At 36.8% G+C, this 20405-nt stretch overlaps 1 protein-coding gene across 3 annotated transcripts in view; it reads left to right on the top strand.

Moving 5' to 3' along the window:
* Positions 1-20405, top strand: part of SLC44A1 (solute carrier family 44 member 1) — a 215318-nt gene that overhangs the window by 180680 nt on the left and 14233 nt on the right. For all 3 annotated transcript variants that reach the window (XM_072604140.1, XM_072604143.1, XM_072604133.1), the window contains 4 exons: positions 329-485; positions 6505-6588; positions 13711-13848; positions 16687-16923. In XM_072604140.1, the coding sequence (XP_072460241.1) occupies positions 329-485; positions 6505-6588; positions 13711-13848; positions 16687-16923 (616 nt within the window). The remainder of the gene's footprint in view (positions 1-328; positions 486-6504; positions 6589-13710; positions 13849-16686; positions 16924-20405) is intronic.

The raw sequence follows: 20405 nt of genomic DNA, 5'->3' as shown, positions 1-20405 counted from the left end.
GAACAGTGTTATTTAACATTCTTCTTTAATATTGGAACCAGTGAACTCCGAGAAGCTTTCAATAAAATTATATCTTATTAAGTTATTGATGTTGTTGTAATAAATAAAACTTTTAGATTACCTCACCAACATTGCTATTCTTTTAAAATGTATTTTACTACCTTGTCATTTTATAGTGTTATTAGGCTGGATAAAAATATCCTCTAAATTCTAGAATTTAAATAAATTTATTTCAGGGCCTTTTATTCCTTGATTTGATTATAACATCTAATATTTTTTGAGATTGAGTTGTCCTTTACAGTGTTGGCTTTGTGGTATTTTTTCACAGGGATAAAAGGAATCTGCCATATACTCCTATTTTGGGGTCAGTGAACCGGCTTATTCGCTACCACCTTGGTACTGTGGCAAAGGGATCTTTCATTATTACTTTAGTGAAAATCCCACGAATGATCCTCATGTACATTCATAACCAGCTTAAAGGAAAGGTAAGAAGTGAATATTTCTTCTGCATTCCATGAGTACACTTGTAGAACTCTGAATTTTAATTTGTTGTTGTTCAGTCATTTAATTTATATCTGACTCTGTCACCCCATTTGGAGTTTTCTTGGCAAAGATACTGAAATGGTTTGTTACTTCCCTCTTCAGTTCATTTTACAGATAAAGGAACTGAAGCAAGCACAGTTAAGTGACTTGCCCAGGATCACACCATTAGTAAGTATCTGAGGTCAGATTTGAATTTAGGAAGGTGAATCTTCCTGACTTCAGGCCCCACTCTGTGCCACCTAGCTGTCCCCCTGAATCTTTATTTAAGTAGATGTAATTACCTCATTGAGAGAACACTGGGAATAAAATACCAGTTTTGGAATTAGGAAGATCTGATTTCAAATCTTGGCTGCACTTAGCTTTGTGACTGGGAACAACTCACTTAACCTCTAATATTGTTATGTGCCTTAGGCAGCTTTGTGAGATTTTTCTACATTGTCACTGGTTATCATCTGCTTTGGTAAAGAGAGTTCGATTCCAGAACTTCTCTACACTGAAGAAATCAAACTTCTTTGTATATTCATGTAATTCCATCACTAGAGGGCAGCTAGGTAGTGCAGTGGACAAAGCACCAGTGCAGGAGTCAGGAGGACCTGAGTTCAAATCTCACCTCAGATACTTGACACACTAGCTGTGTGACCTTGGGCAAGTCACTTAACCCCAATTGCCTCATCCTGGGTCATCTCCAGTCATCCTGATGAATATCTGGTCACTGGATTCAGATGGTTCTGGAGGAAAAGTGAGGCTGGTGATCTGCACAGTCCTCCCTCACTCAAAACAAAGTCAAGTGCAAGTCATGTCATCATTTCTCTGATGGCATGGTCTTTTTCGGCAACAAAGGACAAACACACACAATTCCATCACTGAGTTTTATAAAACTGAACTTTGAAAAGTATATAAGGAAGAATCAATAACTAGTAGACTTCAGTAAGCCAGAAATACCTAGCAAAGAACTCCCTATATGAAGAGAATTGTTCAGAAAACTAGAAAGCAGTTTGGCAGAAATTTTGTATGTCAACATCTCATACCATGCACCCCATTGTCCTCTGAACTCAGCAGTGCCATCATTATCCTTCTAACCATCCACTCATGCAGCCCTTGGTGCTTGTTTACTTTTTATATCCAGTTATTGATCAAATTTTGTCATTTCTATCTGCATGACATCTCTCCAGTCCAACCCTTCTCTGAGTATGCCCAGCCATCACCCCAAGTGAGGTCCTCACCATCTCTTCCATGAATTGTTACAGTAGCTTCCTGATTGATCTCCCTGCCTTCAGTATCTCTCCATTCCATCCCATTCCTCAGAGAGTTGCTAAAGTGATTTTCCTAAAACACACAACTAACCATGTCACTCCATCCCACTTCTCCATTCAATAAACTATAGTTCATTAGTGGCTCCCTATTACTGCTAGTATCAAAATTAAACTCCTTTGTTTGAAATTTAAAGCTCATCACAACCTAGAGCCTTCCTATATTTCCTGGGGAATTTTGATTTTGATTTCCATCTACTCTGCAATCCACATATACTGGCTACTTTCTGTTCCTCTCAAACAACACTCCATCTCTCCTACGTATTTCTTTATACTGCCTTTCTGGAATTCTCTCTCTTTCCACCTCAATTTCTTAGGCTCTCCAGCTTGCTTCAGATCTTAACTCAAGAGCTCCCATCTAACAAGAGGAGATCTTTGTCCTTCACTCTAGTTGCTAGTTCCATTTTTTTATTCTTCCATTTACATTATTGCAGTCATTGTGTATATTTTCCCCTTGTTCTATTTACTTTACTCTGAATCACTTTATATAGGTCTTCTTAGGATTCTCTAAATTCTTCATATTAATTGTTTATTACAGCATACTAATAATCTGTTATATTCACATACCACTATTTATCCAGCCATTCCCAAAGGAAAAGTATCTAATTTGTGCCTAGTTCTCTTTGCTACCAAAAAAATGTGCCATTACAAATGAATATTGGCATATGCATGACCTTTCTTTTTATACCTGAGAACACTTGGGGAAGAATTCTTAACTAAACAAGACCGAGGCTACCACTGAAGGTAAAATAGATAATCATGATTACATGAAATTGAAAAACTTTTGCATGAGCAAAATCAGTACAAATAAAATAAGAAAGGAAAGTATTAATTGGGGAGAAATCTTTGTATAAAATATCTTTATCCTTTTTTTGGATAAAAAGGGTCTTTTATCCAACAGTTTTAGAGAATTAACACAAATATACATTTGAAGAGCTACTCCACAGATAAGTGGTCAAAGGAGTTCTCAAAAAGAAAGGCAAACTCTTAACAACTATATAAAAGAATGCTCCAAATCGCTACTTTTTTGAGAAATGCAAATCAGAACAACTTTGAGGTTTGACCTTACACTCAGCAATTTGGCAGAATTGACAAAAGATTGAAGTCTGTGTTAGACATTATAAAGAAAAGGCCACTAAAAACATATTATAGTCATGAACTGATCCAAACATTTTGGGGGAAGAAAGCAATTTGTAATTATGCAATCAAGTGCCTAAACTATCCCTGTGTTTTGATTCAGTGATCCCACTACTAATAATATATCCCCAGGAGATCAAAGATATAAAGAAAGGGCCTCTGTGCACGAAAGGCACTAAAATATTAATAGCAACACTTTTTGAATAGTAGCAAAGAACTTAGAAACAAAGTAGATGCTTATCATTTGGAAGCACTGTAGTACTATACCATCAGAAATGAACATGAATTTGGAAAAGCCTGAGAAGATTTATGAACTGATACATATACAGAATCAGGAGAACAATATACAGAGTGACCATCATAATGCAAATAGGAAGAACAACAAAAATGATGCTGAACTACACTTGGCCCAGGAAAAGATCTGAGAAAATGGACTTCCTTTCCCTTATCAAAGACTTAGGGTTGTAGGTGTGGAGTGTTTCGTATGCTATCATGGTCAATATGCTGATTAATTTTGTTAAATTGCTTTTATCCTCTTTGGTTTTTAATCTTTCTTGCAAGGCATGAGAGGGAGAGGGGAAGTTATATAAAAGCAAAATATAGCAATAAAATAAGATTTAAAAGGTAAAGAAATAAAGAATGATATATTTTTAAAAGCCTGTTCCCCAATAGCTAGATAGTTATATATGAATAACCATAGCCATATATGAATAATCAGTTTTAAGAAGAATTATAAACTTTGAACAGCCACAGGAAAACATGCTCTTAATCACTAAGAAGAAAAGTACACGTTAAAATAACTCAGGTCGCACCTTACACCCACCATGCAAATTGAAAAAGATGTTAGGGTCAGTGAGAAGAAAGGCATAAGAACACACTGTTAGTAGAGCTATGAAAAAATCCAGCCCTCCTGGAAAGCACTTAGAATTATGCAAGAACAATGAGTAAAATGTTCATACATTTGACCCAGTGATTCCTCTATTGAACAGTTACCCCAAAAGACTCAAAGACAGAAACAGAGATCCAACATAGAGTTCACTAGTCATAGCAGTACCATAATATTAAAGAATTAGAAACAAAGATGTCCATCGATTGGAGAAACAGGCACTTCACTCAGCAGGGGTTCATAATGATGCTTTCTGTTAATAAATGATGGATATAGAAGGAAAGTGACTTAGCCATACCAGTTCTCAACCAACAAAGTGGTGATCATCAAAACAATCTGGTACTTGCTAAGAAATAGAGTGGTGTATCAGTGGAATAGACTAAGTACACAATACATGCTAATAAATGACAATAGTAATCCAGTGTTTAATAAACTGAGAGATCCAAACTATGGGGGAAAACTCCTAGGAATACTGGAAAACAGTTCAGCAGAAACTAGGTATAGACCACTATCTCACAGTGTGTAGCAACATAAGGTCAAAATCAGTACATGGTTTAGACATAAAGGGTGATCCCATAAGCAAATTAGGGGAGCATGGAGTAGTTTACTTGTCAGATGTATGGATAAGGTAACAATTTATGACCAAACCAGAGTTAAAGAGCATTATAGCATGTAAAATGGATCATTTTGATCACCTGAAATTAAAAAGGTTTTGCACGAACAAAACTAGCACAGCCAAGATTAGAAGGAAAGCTGAAAATTTTATCTCTGATAAAGGTCTCGTTTCTCAAATCTATAGAGAACAGAATCAAATTAATAAGGATACAAATCATTCCCCTTGAGTGTAAGGGGCGCTGACCACCACACCATCTGGGACGCCACACTGACGGACATCAGGTAAACTGAGTCCGGAGCAGGGAAGGGTGAACAAGATGGCGCTGGAAGGGACGGCCCCACCCCTGGTTTGTTGTTGTCACTATAGTTCCAGCTTGTGTTCATTTCTATAGTTTCGGGTTTGTTTAGGTGTGTTACCATGGTTCACTGGGGTAGCTGGCAGAGACTATATAATCAGAGTGCTTGCTTGAATAAATCGGAGTTGCTTACTGACCCGCTCTCCTGCCTCGTTCTCTTACTCGCAAGCTCCACAGGAGGACGAGCAGCCTGCTGGCCAGGCATAAGACTTGCTCCTCTCGGTAAGCTATGCCGTAACCATAGCACTTGAGGAATAGTCAAAGTATATGAACAGGAAGTTTTCAGATGAAGAAATCAAAGCTCTCTATAGTCATATGAAAAAATGCTCTAAATCACTATGGATTAGAGAAATGCAAATTAAAGCAATTCTGAGATACCACCTCACACCTATCAGATTGGCTAATGTGACAGAAAAGGAAAATGACAAATGCTGGAGGGGATGTGGGAAAATTGCTATATTAATGCATTGTTGGTGGAGTTGTGAACTGATTCAGTCATTCCGGAGAGCACTTTGGAACTATGCTATGTGCATACCCTTTAGCCCAGGAAAGAGATTTCTTCGAAAGGGCAAGGACCTATTTGTACAAAAATATTTATAGCAGCTGTTTTGTGGTAGCCAAAAATTGGAAATTGAAGGGATGTCTATCATTTGGGAGATGGTTGAAAAGATTGTGGTATATGCTTGTGATGGAATACCATTGTGATATAAGAAATGATCACAGGATGCTTTCAGAAAAACCTGGGAAGACTTACATGAAGTGATGCAAAAGGAAGTTTGCAGAACTAAGAGAGGAGTGTACAGAGTAGCAGCAATATTGTATGATGATTAATTGTAAATGACTTAACTATATTCAGCAGTACAAAGATCCAAGACAGTCCTGAAGGACCTATGATGAAAAGTGCTATCCACCTCCAGAGAAAGAACTAATGGAATGATGAGTGTAGACTGAAGCACACTTTTTTAAAACTTTATTTTCCTTGAGGTTTTTTTGTCTTTGTTTTCTTTCACAAGATGACTAATATGGAAACATGTTTTGCATGACTGCACTTGTGTAATTTATATCAATTGCTCACCTCAATGAAAGAGAACAGAAGGGAGAGGGAGGGAATTTGGTACAGACAGTTGTAAAAACTGAAAGTTAACAACTGTTTTGAACATGTAATTTAAAAAATAAAATTAAAAATTAAAAAAGTAAATCATGAATATGGCAAATTCAAAAAAGTGTAAAACTTTGCATGATCTGACACATCTAAAATATAGAGAATCAAGAGAAGAGTGTGCGCAATGACCGGATCCATGAAAAGGTTCCTAAAAGGGAACTGAGTTTATGAGCACTTGAAAGACCATTGAAGTTCTGCAAAACACAGAGCAGAGCATCATAGCAGAGAGGCGAAGGACTGATGGGACAGAATGTCACATACATCGTCAGATGCAGCTGTTATATTAAATGTTCTCATTTGTTTTGGGGGGAGGGGACACACGACAGGTCGCAGTAGAAGATTAATTTGGCAGAGGTAGGGAGTAAATTGAATTGGCAGTAATAGTAAAGATTAAACATAAAGTGGAGCTTGCAAATTTTTCCCCCTTAAAGCTCCTTATGTTTGAGTTTGGTTTTTCAGTTTTTTAATTATAATTCCTTTTTTTCTCCTTTCCAGGAAAATGCCTGTGCTCGATGTATGCTGAAATCTTGCATCTGTTGCCTCTGGTGTCTTGAAAAGTGCCTAAATTATTTAAATCAGGTAATAATATGTATACACATCAACTTTCACTGAAAAGAGACATCATTTTTCCTCCTCTGAGACAAAATAATTAGTTTTAATTCATTGAAAGGGTTTTTTTCTTTATTGCATTATATTTGTTAACAAGCCTGTATATTTCAGTCAAATCTTCATGCTAAAGTTAATGTATATTTTGTTCCTCCTGAGGTTTATTATTGTATTATTCTCCATTCATAATGCATGAATTAAAAATTATTAGGGTCCAACTTTCAGGAAAGTCATTTAGAAATGAATGTAATCATGTCCTCATAAGTGAAACAAACATGTCCAGTAATTAAGTACTGCTTAATAATTTGCCACCTACAACTCTAGAGTTTTGTTATATTTGTGTGAAATGATTTGTAGAAAATAAAGCTTGTTTTTGAGGTGTACTTTTTAAATGTTTTAGAGTTTAGCCAAAATACCATCTTCAAGAGGGGGAAGAAAGTCTCGTTTTAAGTGGAGAAAATATTTCCCCTCCTCAAAAAGAAAACTTGAATTTTTATTCTCTGTTTTTGAGGTGTCACATTTGATCATCTGTGACAATGGCCATCTTCATGATATGATTTTCTCCTGTTTCTCTGAATTACAGTATGTTCCTCTCAGGATTTAAGAAGAATATTCATTTAATGCAACTGTCTTCATTGTTCCGAATTCCACATACTTAACTGCTCCATGAACCCAACAGCTCTTGGTTTTCCAAGACTACACCTTCTAGTCATATTTATTTCTTCTAATGATATAGGTGGTTTTTTTTTAAAGCTAGCGGAAGCCTCATCCCTTAGAATGTTGTTTGAGCTCACCATTTTACCAGGAAAAGTTTGACTACACCCACTGCGTCCATGCGATCATACGCCACTGTTCAAAAATTAAATGACTTTCTTTTTTATACTGACTTTCTGTACCTGTACATTTCCCCCACCTTGAGCTCTGCAAGTCTTGTCTTGGAAAAAAAAAATCAAAGATAAATTGTTTCTGTAGTTTTTGAAGTGGGTGGAAATGGCAAATGGTGTTTGAGAACTGGCATCCTCGTTCTCTGAAGAGCTTTAATTTTGATTTCTCATTTCTGAACAGACAGACTGGAATACTCTCTCCTGCCTTCTGTTTTCAACAGTGTCTCATCTCTTCACTGTATTTCCTCTTTTCACTCTAAAATCTCTTTCCCTTTTCTCCCTATCTTGAATGAGATATTTTTGCCGGTGCTATTCAACATCCTTTTTCTCTGCCATAAGATTTGTTTTAAAGAATTGAAGAATTAAGTGGTAAAAGTCTACTTTTACTGGGAGCCATTCAAAACTACTAACACCATCTCACATGAACTCCTTCACACATTCCTTTTTTTCTCCTAGTCTGCAGTGTTTGAATTAATGACTTAGAGTGCTATTGATTTTTTTTCAGAAGATTCTGAAACCATTCCATATCCATTTAGAGATTTGCCTAGAAGGACCAACCTATTCATAAACCATTGTTTTTCCTTTCTTCCTCTTCAACAAAAATAATGCACAACCCCCCTTATTTACTTTTTCCCTCCTTCATTGGAAATAGCATTCTTTTTTTTAAATTTAATTTAAACACCACCTTCTTATGTAGGTAGCGGTGAATCTTTATGGCTCTTTAGGGTGATTCAGTTTAACCTGTAGACAAGAATATTTGTTGTATCTTTTCCTACCTAAACATAGAATTGTCATCCACTAAAGTAGTAGGTACTTAGCAAATATTTCTCAAATTAATAATAATTATATTTATAGAATGTTTACTAAAAATAATTCTTTGAGATAGATATTACAATTATTATTCTCCACATCTTACAGATTTGGACTGATTTGCCCAGTCAAACAGTTTTAAGTGTCATAACAAGGATTCATACCCAGGTTATTTGACTCCAAAGATACAATGTCAGACTTCTTATAAATATTTTTTAACTGAATGTTTTCATGAATTCCGTAAGCATAAAGAAACATGTCTAACTGAGCTACAGCTCAATTAAGTCCAAACTAACAAATATTTTTTTAAGCACCTACTGGGTGCAAATCAGTATATTAAGCATATGGTTTCTGATTTTAGGCCTTCCCTGGCTCCAAGTATTTCAACTTAAAACAATGGTACTTCTTGGTTGCTTGAGTTTTTTCCTTTATGTCTACAGAACTTACTTTTTTTTCATCCCTGTTCAAAAGAGAGATTCAACTCGATTTTTCACACCAGGGAAACATTCCTCTTTGCAATTTTGATTCATATTTACCTACATGTGTGTATGAAATCATCACCAAGCTAGAAAATGGAAATTTGCTGTAGTGGAGCATAACAATATGTGGGTGCATCAGTGATGCCAAGGCCATTCTTAAAGGGTCATTGTAATTTTAAAAGGAAGTGGAGAAGAGATGCTAGATTTTAATTTTATTATCTCATCTGTCACTTAATAGTTCTGTGACCTTTGGCATATCCTTTCACTTTCAGCCTCAGTTTCCTCATCCGTAAAATTTAAGGAACTGGATGAAATGACCTCTAAAATCCCTTCTGGTTCCAACAATCTGTGTTTCTGCTAAGTGAAAAAAAACACCCTAATGCCCCCACTCTGCAGCTTATCCTCATCCCTATACTCAATGCTATAAGAAATCTTTATTGGTGATTTGAGTAATATGCCAAAAAATTTAAGTTCTCTGGAGACACCAAATGAAGTGAGATAACTAAGTTACACGTTATAGAAAAAGATAGATTTAAAAAGACCTTGATGAGGTCAAATTAATGAGAGTGATGTTTAGGATGGACAAGTACAAAGTTGTACATTGAGGAAAGAAAGGGAAACAATATTGCCCTTGTGGACAGTGATAAACGAAAGTGACACAAGTCTGTACTCAAAGCTGAACATCTCAGAGTTTTAGAACTTACTATAAAAGGGGGGGGGAGGGCGGTATTAACAAATATTTTTAAGGTAAGTTACTTGACATTTACAAATTGCTTTGGAGTGTGTAGCATATTTCACCTATAAGATAATCATTCACCTAAATTCTGTATAGGCTTATAGTTTAGTTCTAAATCTGCTTTGGAGTTCATAGGATTATAGTATTTTGATTGGAGAGAAACCTCAGAGATCACTTAGTTCAACCCATTCCTGTTATAGAGGAGGAAAGTAAGATCCTGAGGAGTGAAATTACTTATCCAAGACCATGTGGGCAATAAGTAGCAGCACTGGGACATGAACTCTTAGTCCTTGGGTTCTCAGTCCTCTGTTCTTCCCAGCCCACCATGATGCCTCCCTCACAGCTGGCACGTCAGGAGAGTGCAAAGAAAAGTTTGAGTTGGGAAGTTGCATGAGTGAAAGAAGACTGGATGAAATAGGATTATGTGACACAAAAAATGGTCTAATTCAATAATATAGCATAGAAAAAGAGTTAAAATATGGGTAGAAGAAGAGCTCCCTCCCTATTATTTACTGCAAACAAGAGGAGGGGCTTAACTAAACTATGAGTGCTTATTGTCAGGAGGGCAGTCTTCTTCCTAGAGGTTTTTAGAGCAGAACATAGAAGATTGTCTGTCTGAAATGTTTAAGACAATGATAAGTAATGGTGATCATCACAGAACTTTCTGGAATTAGAAGACTAGACTTACTGACCTCAAGACAGTTGTGAGAAATATGAAGTGGAAGAAGAAGAGAACCCTAGAGAGGGGCAGCTTGTGGTGCTGTAATAGAGCACTGGGCCTCACATCAGGACATCCTGAGTTCAGAGGTGGCATCAGCCACAGCATACGAATATGGCTAGAGGTAGCAGTGATGTCCCAAGAGCAGCCAAAGTAGATCAGAATATAATTGGGAAATATTAAACAAAATCAGTAAAATACAGTAGGACATTGGTCGTTTTAATAGATAGTTTTCTAATCTGTAGTCTATCGGGATCCTTATATACCATGTAGGGACCCCATTTTACCTTGAGTTTGACACCACAGGTGAAGTGGCTAAGGACTCGGCCTCAGAACCAGGAAGCATGTGGTTTGAAGTTCTGCCTCTGACATACACTGGCTATGTCACTCTGGACACGCTCTGTCCTTATTCTAGGCCTCTCTCCAGAACTCTTACATCACAGATAAGGTGTTGGCAGAGTTTTCTCATCTGGGAAGTTGTAGGTCTCATTCCTGCTTAGGACTCTGGCCATCCCTGATAATGTTTAAATCCATATCATTTCAAAGAAATATGAATCCATCCATTGATCATTCAGTGAACATTTATCACATGCCTACTATGTGCCAGGTACTTTGGTTGTATTGAGGATACAATAACAAAACGAAACTATTGAGGCCCTTAAGAACAAAATGTCTCCAGAGAACCAGTGAAACCTTTCAGCTTCCTGACCTTGGCTCAGAGCTCTTTTGCACCAACCACCCCTTGTCTTATAAGAAATAGCATCATCTCCCAGACATGAAAAGAACAGCATGAATTGAGGTACATCATAAGTTTTTTAGTTCATACTTTTTCCCTAGAAGGAGAGAGGTAAATTCAGGGTTTTGGGGCCCTCTTCTGCTGGGCCACAGGCTCTGTGGGGACTCGAAATGTTGAAGAGGACACATTTATTCTCATCAGAGACCTTCACTACCTAATCTATTGAACCATGTCAGCAAAAAATTCAAAAAAAGATCTTTCTATCTGAATTTGCAATTACTCTCTGTTATTTAAGACTGTATGCTTTATCTTACATGTTAGGTTATTATAAGTTTTGGGTAAACAAAAATTGTATTTAACTAAAAGTTTATTTTTGTTCCAGTAAGTCTTACATCTATAATTTACTTTGTTTTCACTCCTAGGAACCAAGTAAAGCCAAAGATCAAAAGAGTTCTTTTGATTGATGGTATATAAATTTTTAAGAGAGGGTTATCGAGATTAGGAGGGTAGAAGAGAAGTCCTTTGACATCATAATTGATTTTCATACTCTAAACATTAAACAAGATAGTATAGAAAATAATATCTGATTATCTTTTTTCATCCTTCTTGGCTGCTCTGCTGCATCTGACCCTGTTGACCACCCTGGTGGCTTTTCCAGGCTTTTTCCATCATGTTCAAATCTCCCAAGTCTTCTCAGCCGAGGACTTTGTCTTGTTTCATTAAAAAAAAAAACAAACAAACAAAACTGAGGCCTTTTGTGAAAGCTCTGCCAAAAAAAAAAAAAGTCTCTTTCTTCACTGCGAGCTCATAACTTTGCTTTTAGGAAATGGGTAGTATGCTTCATCATATGTTCTCCAGGAGTATGACAGGTCATAGCATTGATCAGAATTCCAAAGTCTTTCAGAGTTGTCTGATTTACGGTGTAATTTTTCTTGTATATGTTGTTCTCCTAGTTTCACTTGCGTCATTCTGCATCAGTTCGTCTTGCCTGGGATTCTCAGAAATTGTTTTGTCACATCTTACAGAATAATAATATCACAGTGTATTCATATGTCACAATTTGTCTAGCCATTTCCCAGTTGATAGACATAGCTTGGTTTCTAGATATTTTCTTTTTTCCCACTTAATCACCCTTCAGGAATAGGAAATTTGTTTTCTTTGTGACTATTCATCCTTGTTTCTCTATTAAGTTTGACATATTTCTATACCAGGTCGTGTGTGTGTGTGTGTGTGTGTGTGTGTGTGTGTGTGCAACCTTCCCTTTAGAGTCCAGTTCAGGTAATGTTTAGATTACTCTTCTTTTCACCCACCTCAGTTAAAAGAAATAGCTACTAGTACTCTCTTCTTCCTCCTTTATACATTAGTGTATTCCTCTTCCTCTCCCTTCTTTTTCTAGTCTTAAAATTCTCAAAATAAAGCCAATCTATTGCCAGGCCCTCTGCTTTTCTTATTTAATTCTCTCAATAACCCTTGAAGACCTTAAATTGCCGAAGGAACATTTGTTTCTTGCACGGTTAAAATGTTAGCACTACATTATCATACAGCTTCTTCCAGTTGTTCAAATAAATTTATCTTTCTCTTAATTCTTATGTTTGTATTTTAAAAGTTCTTACTCAGCCGCCTAGGCAAGTAGGGCCTAGAGTCAGGAAAACCTAAATTCAGACTCACCTTCAGACACTTATTAGCTTTGTGACCCTGGGCAAGTCACTTATCCTTTGCCTCTGTTTCCTCAATTATAAAATGGAGATAATAATAGTACCTAATTCCCAGGGTTATTATGAGGATTGGATGAGATAATATTTCTAAAGTGCTTAATAGAGTGACTTATACATAGTATGTATGTAAAAAATACTTCTTTCCTTCCTATGGTCTTTGAATCAGAAATGCTTCTAAGCTCACTGTTCCATTAGAAGTTCAACTCAAGATTATTCTTAGCTTTTCAGGATAAGTCATTGTTGATAATAAGTCCAGTTGACAATCCATGTTCTATTTTCATTTGTCTCCTGGTTCTAATGGCTATGGTAGCTTTTTTTGAAAAAATGATGTATTGTAATTGAATATTTGTTAGTAACCAGATTTTTAGGGAATCTGATGAGTCTTAGATTGTTTTTCTCACCCTGTTTTCCAAGTCAATTGTTTCTAATAGTTGATCCCTCACATGTTCTATATTTTTGGTCTTTTGACTGTTCGTTGTATTTCTTGTATCATTGAGCGTGTGAGTTTTGTTTGCTTGGGGAACATTGTTTAGTGTTTCTGTTATGCTGTTTATTCTCTGAGTTTTTCTTAAGAGCTCTAACTTCATTATCTCTTGCTTCAAATCTTCCTCCATTTATTTTAGCAAATTTTATATCCATATGGCAGTCCTTGTGGCTAGACTAACCTTTTTTTCATGTTCTCCTTAATGTTGCAGAAAAAAATGTCTTCTGAAATATTCTCTTGGGCTTTTCCTAAAAGAATTATTTTATGAAATGTAAAGTTTGCCAGCAAAATAGTTAAAATATTTAAATTTTTCAATTCTTGTGCGTTGTGTCAGGTAATGAGAAAAATACATATAACAATCCTTTCAATGTCAAATAAATATGACATTGCTATATATCTTTTAGAATCACCTATTTCCTTTTATTTTTATTTCAGTCTTTTGGGTAATTGTGAATAAATTTTTTAAAACATCATTTTCCTAAACACAAAGAGAAAAAGTTGTTGATGAAAATATTGTATTTGCTTTTTTTCAGAATGCATACACAGCCACAGCTATCAACAGTACCAACTTCTGCACCTCAGCAAAGGACGCCTTTGTAATTCTAGTGGAGAACGCTTTGAGAGTGGCCACCATCAACACGGTGGGAGATTTTATGCTTTTCCTTGGCAAGGTAAGGCCAGCGTACGTCAGAAAGAGCTTACATCTTTTAAACGTGTGTGCCTGGCTTGTATTTTAGAGAAATTTTTCTAGGAATGACTTCTGCATGTTTTCTCTCACATTTAAAAGTTATCTGGACACACCCGGAGTAGGCTTTGTGTAATGTCACTGTTGCAAGACAGGACTAAAACCTGCCATTGTTTTGTTTATATCTTCGTTTCACTTTATATTTAGGGGACATGATTCAGCCTTCACTTGAATCTTCATCGTGAGAAGATTAATCATGATGAGATGATAAAAAAAAAATTGACTGTAACAGTTCATGAAATAACTGACATTTGTATGGTACTTGAAGGTTTTTAGAGCTATTTATTTTGATCCTCACAGTAGCCTTGCAAACTCGATACCACAGGCGTTATTATCTCCATATTTAGAAGTGAGGAAATTGAGGCTTGCAGAGATTAAGTTAATTGTATCTAGTAAATATAGGGACAGGACTTAAAGTCCAGTCTTTCTGGCTTCATATCCACTACTCTCCCCTCTATTCCATTCTGTCTCCCTGAAACTGTCTACTTAAACATGGAGTGAGGAGCGGTCTGCGTCAGGGATGACAGTACAAACAAAAGTAACAGCACATACCTTTTGAAGTACTCAAGTATATTAGAAACCATATTATTCCACTATGTTTTTAAAACACATTTTGGATAAGAACAGTCATTTGGTATAAAAAAACTGAAGTGTAATGTATGTAGGTTGTATATGATTGGAAGTAGAATAATACTTAAGAAATTGTTACCTGTAAAGTTAGAATAAAAATTAAACACATAAAATGTCGTTGAAAAGATGTAGCTAATCCTGCTTGCTACTAACCTGACTAGGTCCTGGCATATGTTTACATATTAAGGAAGTCATTACCCTAAAGAACTAACTTAGATGGGGTTAAGAGTGATCTGTATGCCAGGATTTCGTATTCAGGCTTATAGTTTGCCAGTTGCCTTGCCCTTTTATTGTCAGTTTGTATTAAATCATAAGATAATGGGTTTAAGCTTCAGCAAATAAATAAATCAATAGACTATGAGGTGAGTGCATAATTAGATCATGGCATAAAGGGAAGGGGTGAACTACAGGGCTCTCTGGAGTTCCCAGGAACTGTTTGATACATCTCATAAAATGTTTTCCCTGAAAAGATGTTTCTCATATCGTTGGAAATAAATATAATGGTGACAAGCTTAAAAAGAACATTGCTGGATACAAAACAGCTGTTAGTTAAATGCATAGAATTTTAGAGCTGGAAGAGCTATTCGATATCTAGGTCAGCTCTGCCAGGTGAACTCTGCTTTTATCCTATTTATATCTCAGAATATTATAATAAAAATTGACTTTGCTTTTTAAAAAATTATGCCCTTCTGCTGTTGTGCACCTAATAATTCAGGCTAGATGGTGCAATAGGTAGACCTGAAGTGATGAAGACTTGAATTCAAATGTGGCCTCAAATACTATGTGCTCCTGCGCAAGCTGTTAAGCATTTCTGCCTAAATTTCCTCATCTGTAAAGTGGGATAATAATGGCATCTCCCCCCTGGGGTGAGGATAAAGTGAGATGGTAGTTGTAAAGCACCTTGCAAGCCTTACAGAGCTGTATAAATGCTAGCTATTGTGTGCAAAGAAAAAGAAATCAAAGCCCCTTTTGGATCATTTACCTGAGATCCTTCGATATCCACACAGAGCTAAAGCAGTGGATCCAGTTGCATTTTTGTTTGTGTGTTTCTGGCCCATATACCATAGCCCAGAACTTGCTACGTGTCTTGTGACTTAGAGAGGATTGGATGTGTGTCTTAATGAGAGCCATCATTACTCTGGACTGATAATGATTCAGCTCCTAGTTTGTGCACATTACTGTACTAGTCTAGGCACTGCAATATGCAGTAGTCTCTACCCTCAAAAAGCAGTCACCTGTGGAATTAAGATGTACTGCGAAAAGTTAAATAATTAACTTTAAGATGATATTTCAATGCTAGATACATAGAAGTGCTGATACTGCTATAGAAGAGATGGTTGTGGGCTAGAGTGATCTGGAAAACTTCACGATAGAGGCAGCACTTGATTTGGGCTTTGAGCAGTGGATAGATTGGGGGTAGGAAAAAAGGAGTGAAGACTGGGTTTCAACAATGTAGTGAACAAAGGTGAAAAGGAAAGATTATGCAGTGTTTCGAGGGGAAAGTAACTAGACCAGAGAGATGAGGTTTGAAAGTAGGTGGTGACCAGTTTTGGAAAACCAAGATTTGCGAGTTTAAATATCAATCTAAGTAATTTGGAGTTTTTTCCATGAGTAGTGGGTGCTATGGTAGGTTTTTGAATTGGCAGTTAATGAGAAGTCATAATTACAGAATAATTTTAAAGTAATGTAATTTTTAAAAAAGTTTTTAGGCAAATTTTACTATGAATTTTCTTAGCAAATCATTTTTCATATGTAACACAGGCATATGGATAGCCTGACTTAGACTAAATTATTACAAATTAACATTTGATTTGATTGGTGATACTTAGCTACTGAAAGGGTTAATAAAATTCATTTAAATTAAGATTTCTTTTTTCCAGGTCTCAAATCAACATTTTATATTATGAAAGTTATGTTTGTTTACTTGTGTTTGTGTCCTCTTGTTAGGATAATTGCACAGTGTCTATGAGGGAAGAAGTAAGATATGATAGATATCACTTCCTAGTTTGAGGTGAAATGGCATTCTGATGAGCAGTGGCTACAAATGATTGCTGGAGTAATAAGCACAAAGAAAGAAAAATTGAAAATGTTTGCCATGCAATATTAAATACAGTCTTTGTTCTCTTACGTTTAGATCCTGATAGTCTGCTGCACAGCCTTAGCAGGGATTATGCTGCTAAACTACCAGCAGGATTACACAGTATGGGTACTGCCGTTGGTCATTGTTTGCCTTTTTGCTTTCCTGGTTGCTCACTGCTTCCTGTCCATTTATGAAATGGTTGTGGATGTATTATTCTTATGCTTTGCCATCGATACCAAGTACAATGATGGAAGTCCTGGCAGAGAATTCTACATGGATAAAGTGCTGATGGTAAATACATTGAATGCTTTATACTTTTTTAAGATAAAAATACTTTTCTAATTTCTAATTCCATATCCCTTCCTTACCATTCCAAATAAAATACTGTATTTGGTATAAATATAAAGTATACCTTTTCCCTAAACCTGGCTTATATAAAACAAACCTAAGTGCTGCCTAGATTCAATATATGCCTATATTTTTTTTCCTTTCAGAGAGATCTCATTTTATTTTTTTATTTATTTATTTTTAGATTATGACATTCATTTTCACAAAATTTTGAGTTCCATTTTTCTCCCCATCTCTCCCCTCCCCCACTCCATAACACCTTGCATTCTGATTACCCTTTCCTTCAATGTGTCTATCACACCCTTCTATCACATCCCACCCTCCCCTTATCCCTATCTTCTCTCTTTTCTTGTAGGGCAAGATAGATTTCTATACCCCATTACCTGTATTTCTTATTTCTCAGTTATGTGCAATAACAATTCTCAACATTCATTTCTAATACTTTAAATTCCAACCTCTCTCCCTTCCTCCCTCCCCACCAATCCCCACTGAGAAGGCAAGCAATTAAAGTCATTTTGCAGAAGACTTCCATAATAGTAATGTTGTGTAAGACTAGCTATATTTCCCTCCATCCTACCCTGTCCCCCTTTTATTCTATTCTCTCATTTGACCTTGTCCCTTCCCAAAAGTTTTTACTTCTAGTTACTCCCTTCTCCCATCTGCCCTCCCTTCCGTCATCCCCCTCACGCCACTTGTTGCCTTCTCCCCTGTAAGATAGATTTTCATACCAAATTGAACGAGCATGTTATTCCCTCCTTAAGCCATATGTGAAGAGAGTAGACTTCACTTTTCTTCTCCATTGAAAAAGATTTTTCTTATCTCTTTTATGAGTGATAGTCTGCCCCATTCCATTTCTCCCTTTCTCCTCCAAATATATTCCTCTCTCACCCCTTAATTTTATTTTTTTATAGATATCATCCCTTCTGATTCAACTCAACCTGTGCTCTGTATGTGTGTGTGTGTGTGTATGTGTATGTGTATAATCCTTCCATTTACCCAAATACTGAGAAAAGTCTCAAGAGTTGCAAATATTATCTTTCCATGTAGGAATGTAAACAGTTCAGCTTTAGTAAGTCCCTTATGATTGCTCTTCCTTGTTTACCTTTTCATGCTTCTCTTGATTCTTGTGTTTGAAAGTCAAATTTTCTATTCAGTTCTGGTCTTTTCATCAAGAATGCTTGAAAGTCCTCTATATCACTGAATGACAATTTTTTCCCTTGAAGTATTATACTCAGTTTTGCTGGGTAGGTGATTCTTGGTTTTAATCCCAGTTTCTTTGACTTCTGGAATATCCTGTTCCAAGCCCTACAATCCCTTAATGTAGAAGCTGCCAGGTCTTATGTTATCCTGATTGTATTTCCATAATACTCGAATTGTTTCTTTCTAGCTGCTTGCAGTATTTTTTCCTTGACCTGGGAACTCTGAAATTTGGCCATAATATTCCTAGTAGTTTCTCTTTCGGGTCTCTTTCAGGAGGTAATCAGTGGATTCTTTCAATATTTATTTTGCCCTCTGGTTCTAGAATATCAGGGCAGTTTTCCTTGATAATTTCATGAAAGATGATGTCTAGGCTCTTTTTTTGAGCATGGCTTTCAGGTAGTGCCATAATTTTTAAATTGTCTCTCCTGGATCTATTTTCCAGGTCAGTTATTTTTCCAGTGAGATATTTCACATTATCTTCTATTTTTTCATTCTTTTGGTTATAATTTCTTGGTTTAACACAAAGTCATTACCTTTCCTCAGCTCTACTCTCATTTTTAAAGAACTATTTTGTTCAGTGAGCTTTTGGACCTCTATTTCCAGTAGAGTTAGCCTATTTTGAAAGTTATTATTTTCTTCAGCATTTTTTGGGTCTCCTTTAGCAAGCTGTTGACTTGCTTTTCAAGCTTTTCCATGGCCTGAGCCCATTGCATATTCATTTTAGAGGTACCGGATGCAGAAGCCTTGACTTCTTCTGATAATATGCATTGTTCTTCCTCCTCTGAAAGGATGGAAGGAGACACCTGTTCACCGAGAAAGTAACCTTCTATGGTCTTATTTTTCTTCCCTTTTTTGGGCATTTTCCCAGCCTGTTACTTGACTTCTGAATCCTTTGTCAAGAAGAGGGTCATAGTGCTCCTGCTCACCCCAGGACTGTGCTCATGGCTGAGATTCATATCAGCTCGTCAATTCCCCCAGGGGCTTTAGGCAGGGGCTGGGCTGCCACTCAGGGCTGAGGTTCAGATCAGCTGCTCAATTGCCCCAGGGGCTTTAGGTGGAGTGCTTCACAAATGGCCACTGCAGCTGCACCACCACTGCTGTCACTGCCACCGCTATCACCGCCACCACCTGGGGCCAGTGCTGGGGGGGACCCTGCTCCTCTCTCTCCCAGTTGGGAAAGCCCTCTCACTGACCTTTGAAGCTTTCTTTGGCGCTTGTGGGTTGAGGGATCTGAGACCCTCCCTGCTGGAGATTCTGCCCAGAGGCCTGTTCTGGTCCTGTTTCTCCTGGTGCTGCATGGCCAAGACTGGACTCCGCTCTGCTCAGTGTTCCATGGAATAGACCTTTGCTATTGGCCTTCCAGGTTACCTTTGGCCAGAAATCTCTCTCATTTTGTTGTTCTGTGGCTTCTGCTGTTCTATAATTTGTTGAGAGTCATTTTTTACAGATATTTTATGGACTATGGGGGAAGAGCTAGAATATGTGCATTTCTCTACTCCACCATCTTGGCTCTACCCCACAAGTTCTCATTTTAGAGATATTGCCTATATTCAGGAGTAGTAGACCTAAAACATAGTTGTTTTAACTGAATAATGTTTGCATTTTACATGTATAGCATTCATTGTATGGCTAAGGTTGATCTTATACAAATTGGGGAAGGGAACTGGGGCTAGTGAAATAGCACCTTAATCAGTCCAAATGAATAACTGAGCTGAAACTCTGCTGTCCCTCTTTTTTTCTTTTCTTTTTTTATTATTTTACTTATTTTCAGTGTTCTGCAATCACTTCCATGTAACATAGATTTTTTTCCCCTCCTTCCCCGTCCTTCCTGTTCCTTCCTCCCTACCTCCCCCCTCCCTCCCCGAAATGGCATACAATTTTATATAGGTTCTACACATACATTCTTATTAAATACATTTTCACCTTAGTCATGTTGCATAAAAGGATTAAAATGAATGGGAGAAATCAGAAACCAAAACGTAATACAAAAGAAAATTATCTGCCACATTCTGCGATTGAATTCCATAGTTCTTTCCCTGGGTGTGGAAAGCATTTAGCCTTAAAAGACCATTGGGAATTTTTTAAGTCCTTGCATCGTAATGAAGTTCTAAGTCTACCAGAAAAATTCCATACACACTGTGGTTGTTGCTGTGCACAAAGTTCTCCTGATTCTGCTCCTTTCCCTCAGCATCAGATCATATAAGTCTTTCCAGGCCTCTCTGAAG

The sequence above is a fragment of the Notamacropus eugenii genome, chromosome 1 (assembly GCF_028372415.1).
Source record: "Notamacropus eugenii isolate mMacEug1 chromosome 1, mMacEug1.pri_v2, whole genome shotgun sequence".
NCBI classification, from domain to species: Eukaryota; Metazoa; Chordata; class Mammalia; order Diprotodontia; family Macropodidae; genus Notamacropus; species Notamacropus eugenii.
The sequence above is the reverse complement of the archived record's forward strand: the minus strand, read 5'-3'. Positions and strand labels throughout refer to the sequence as shown.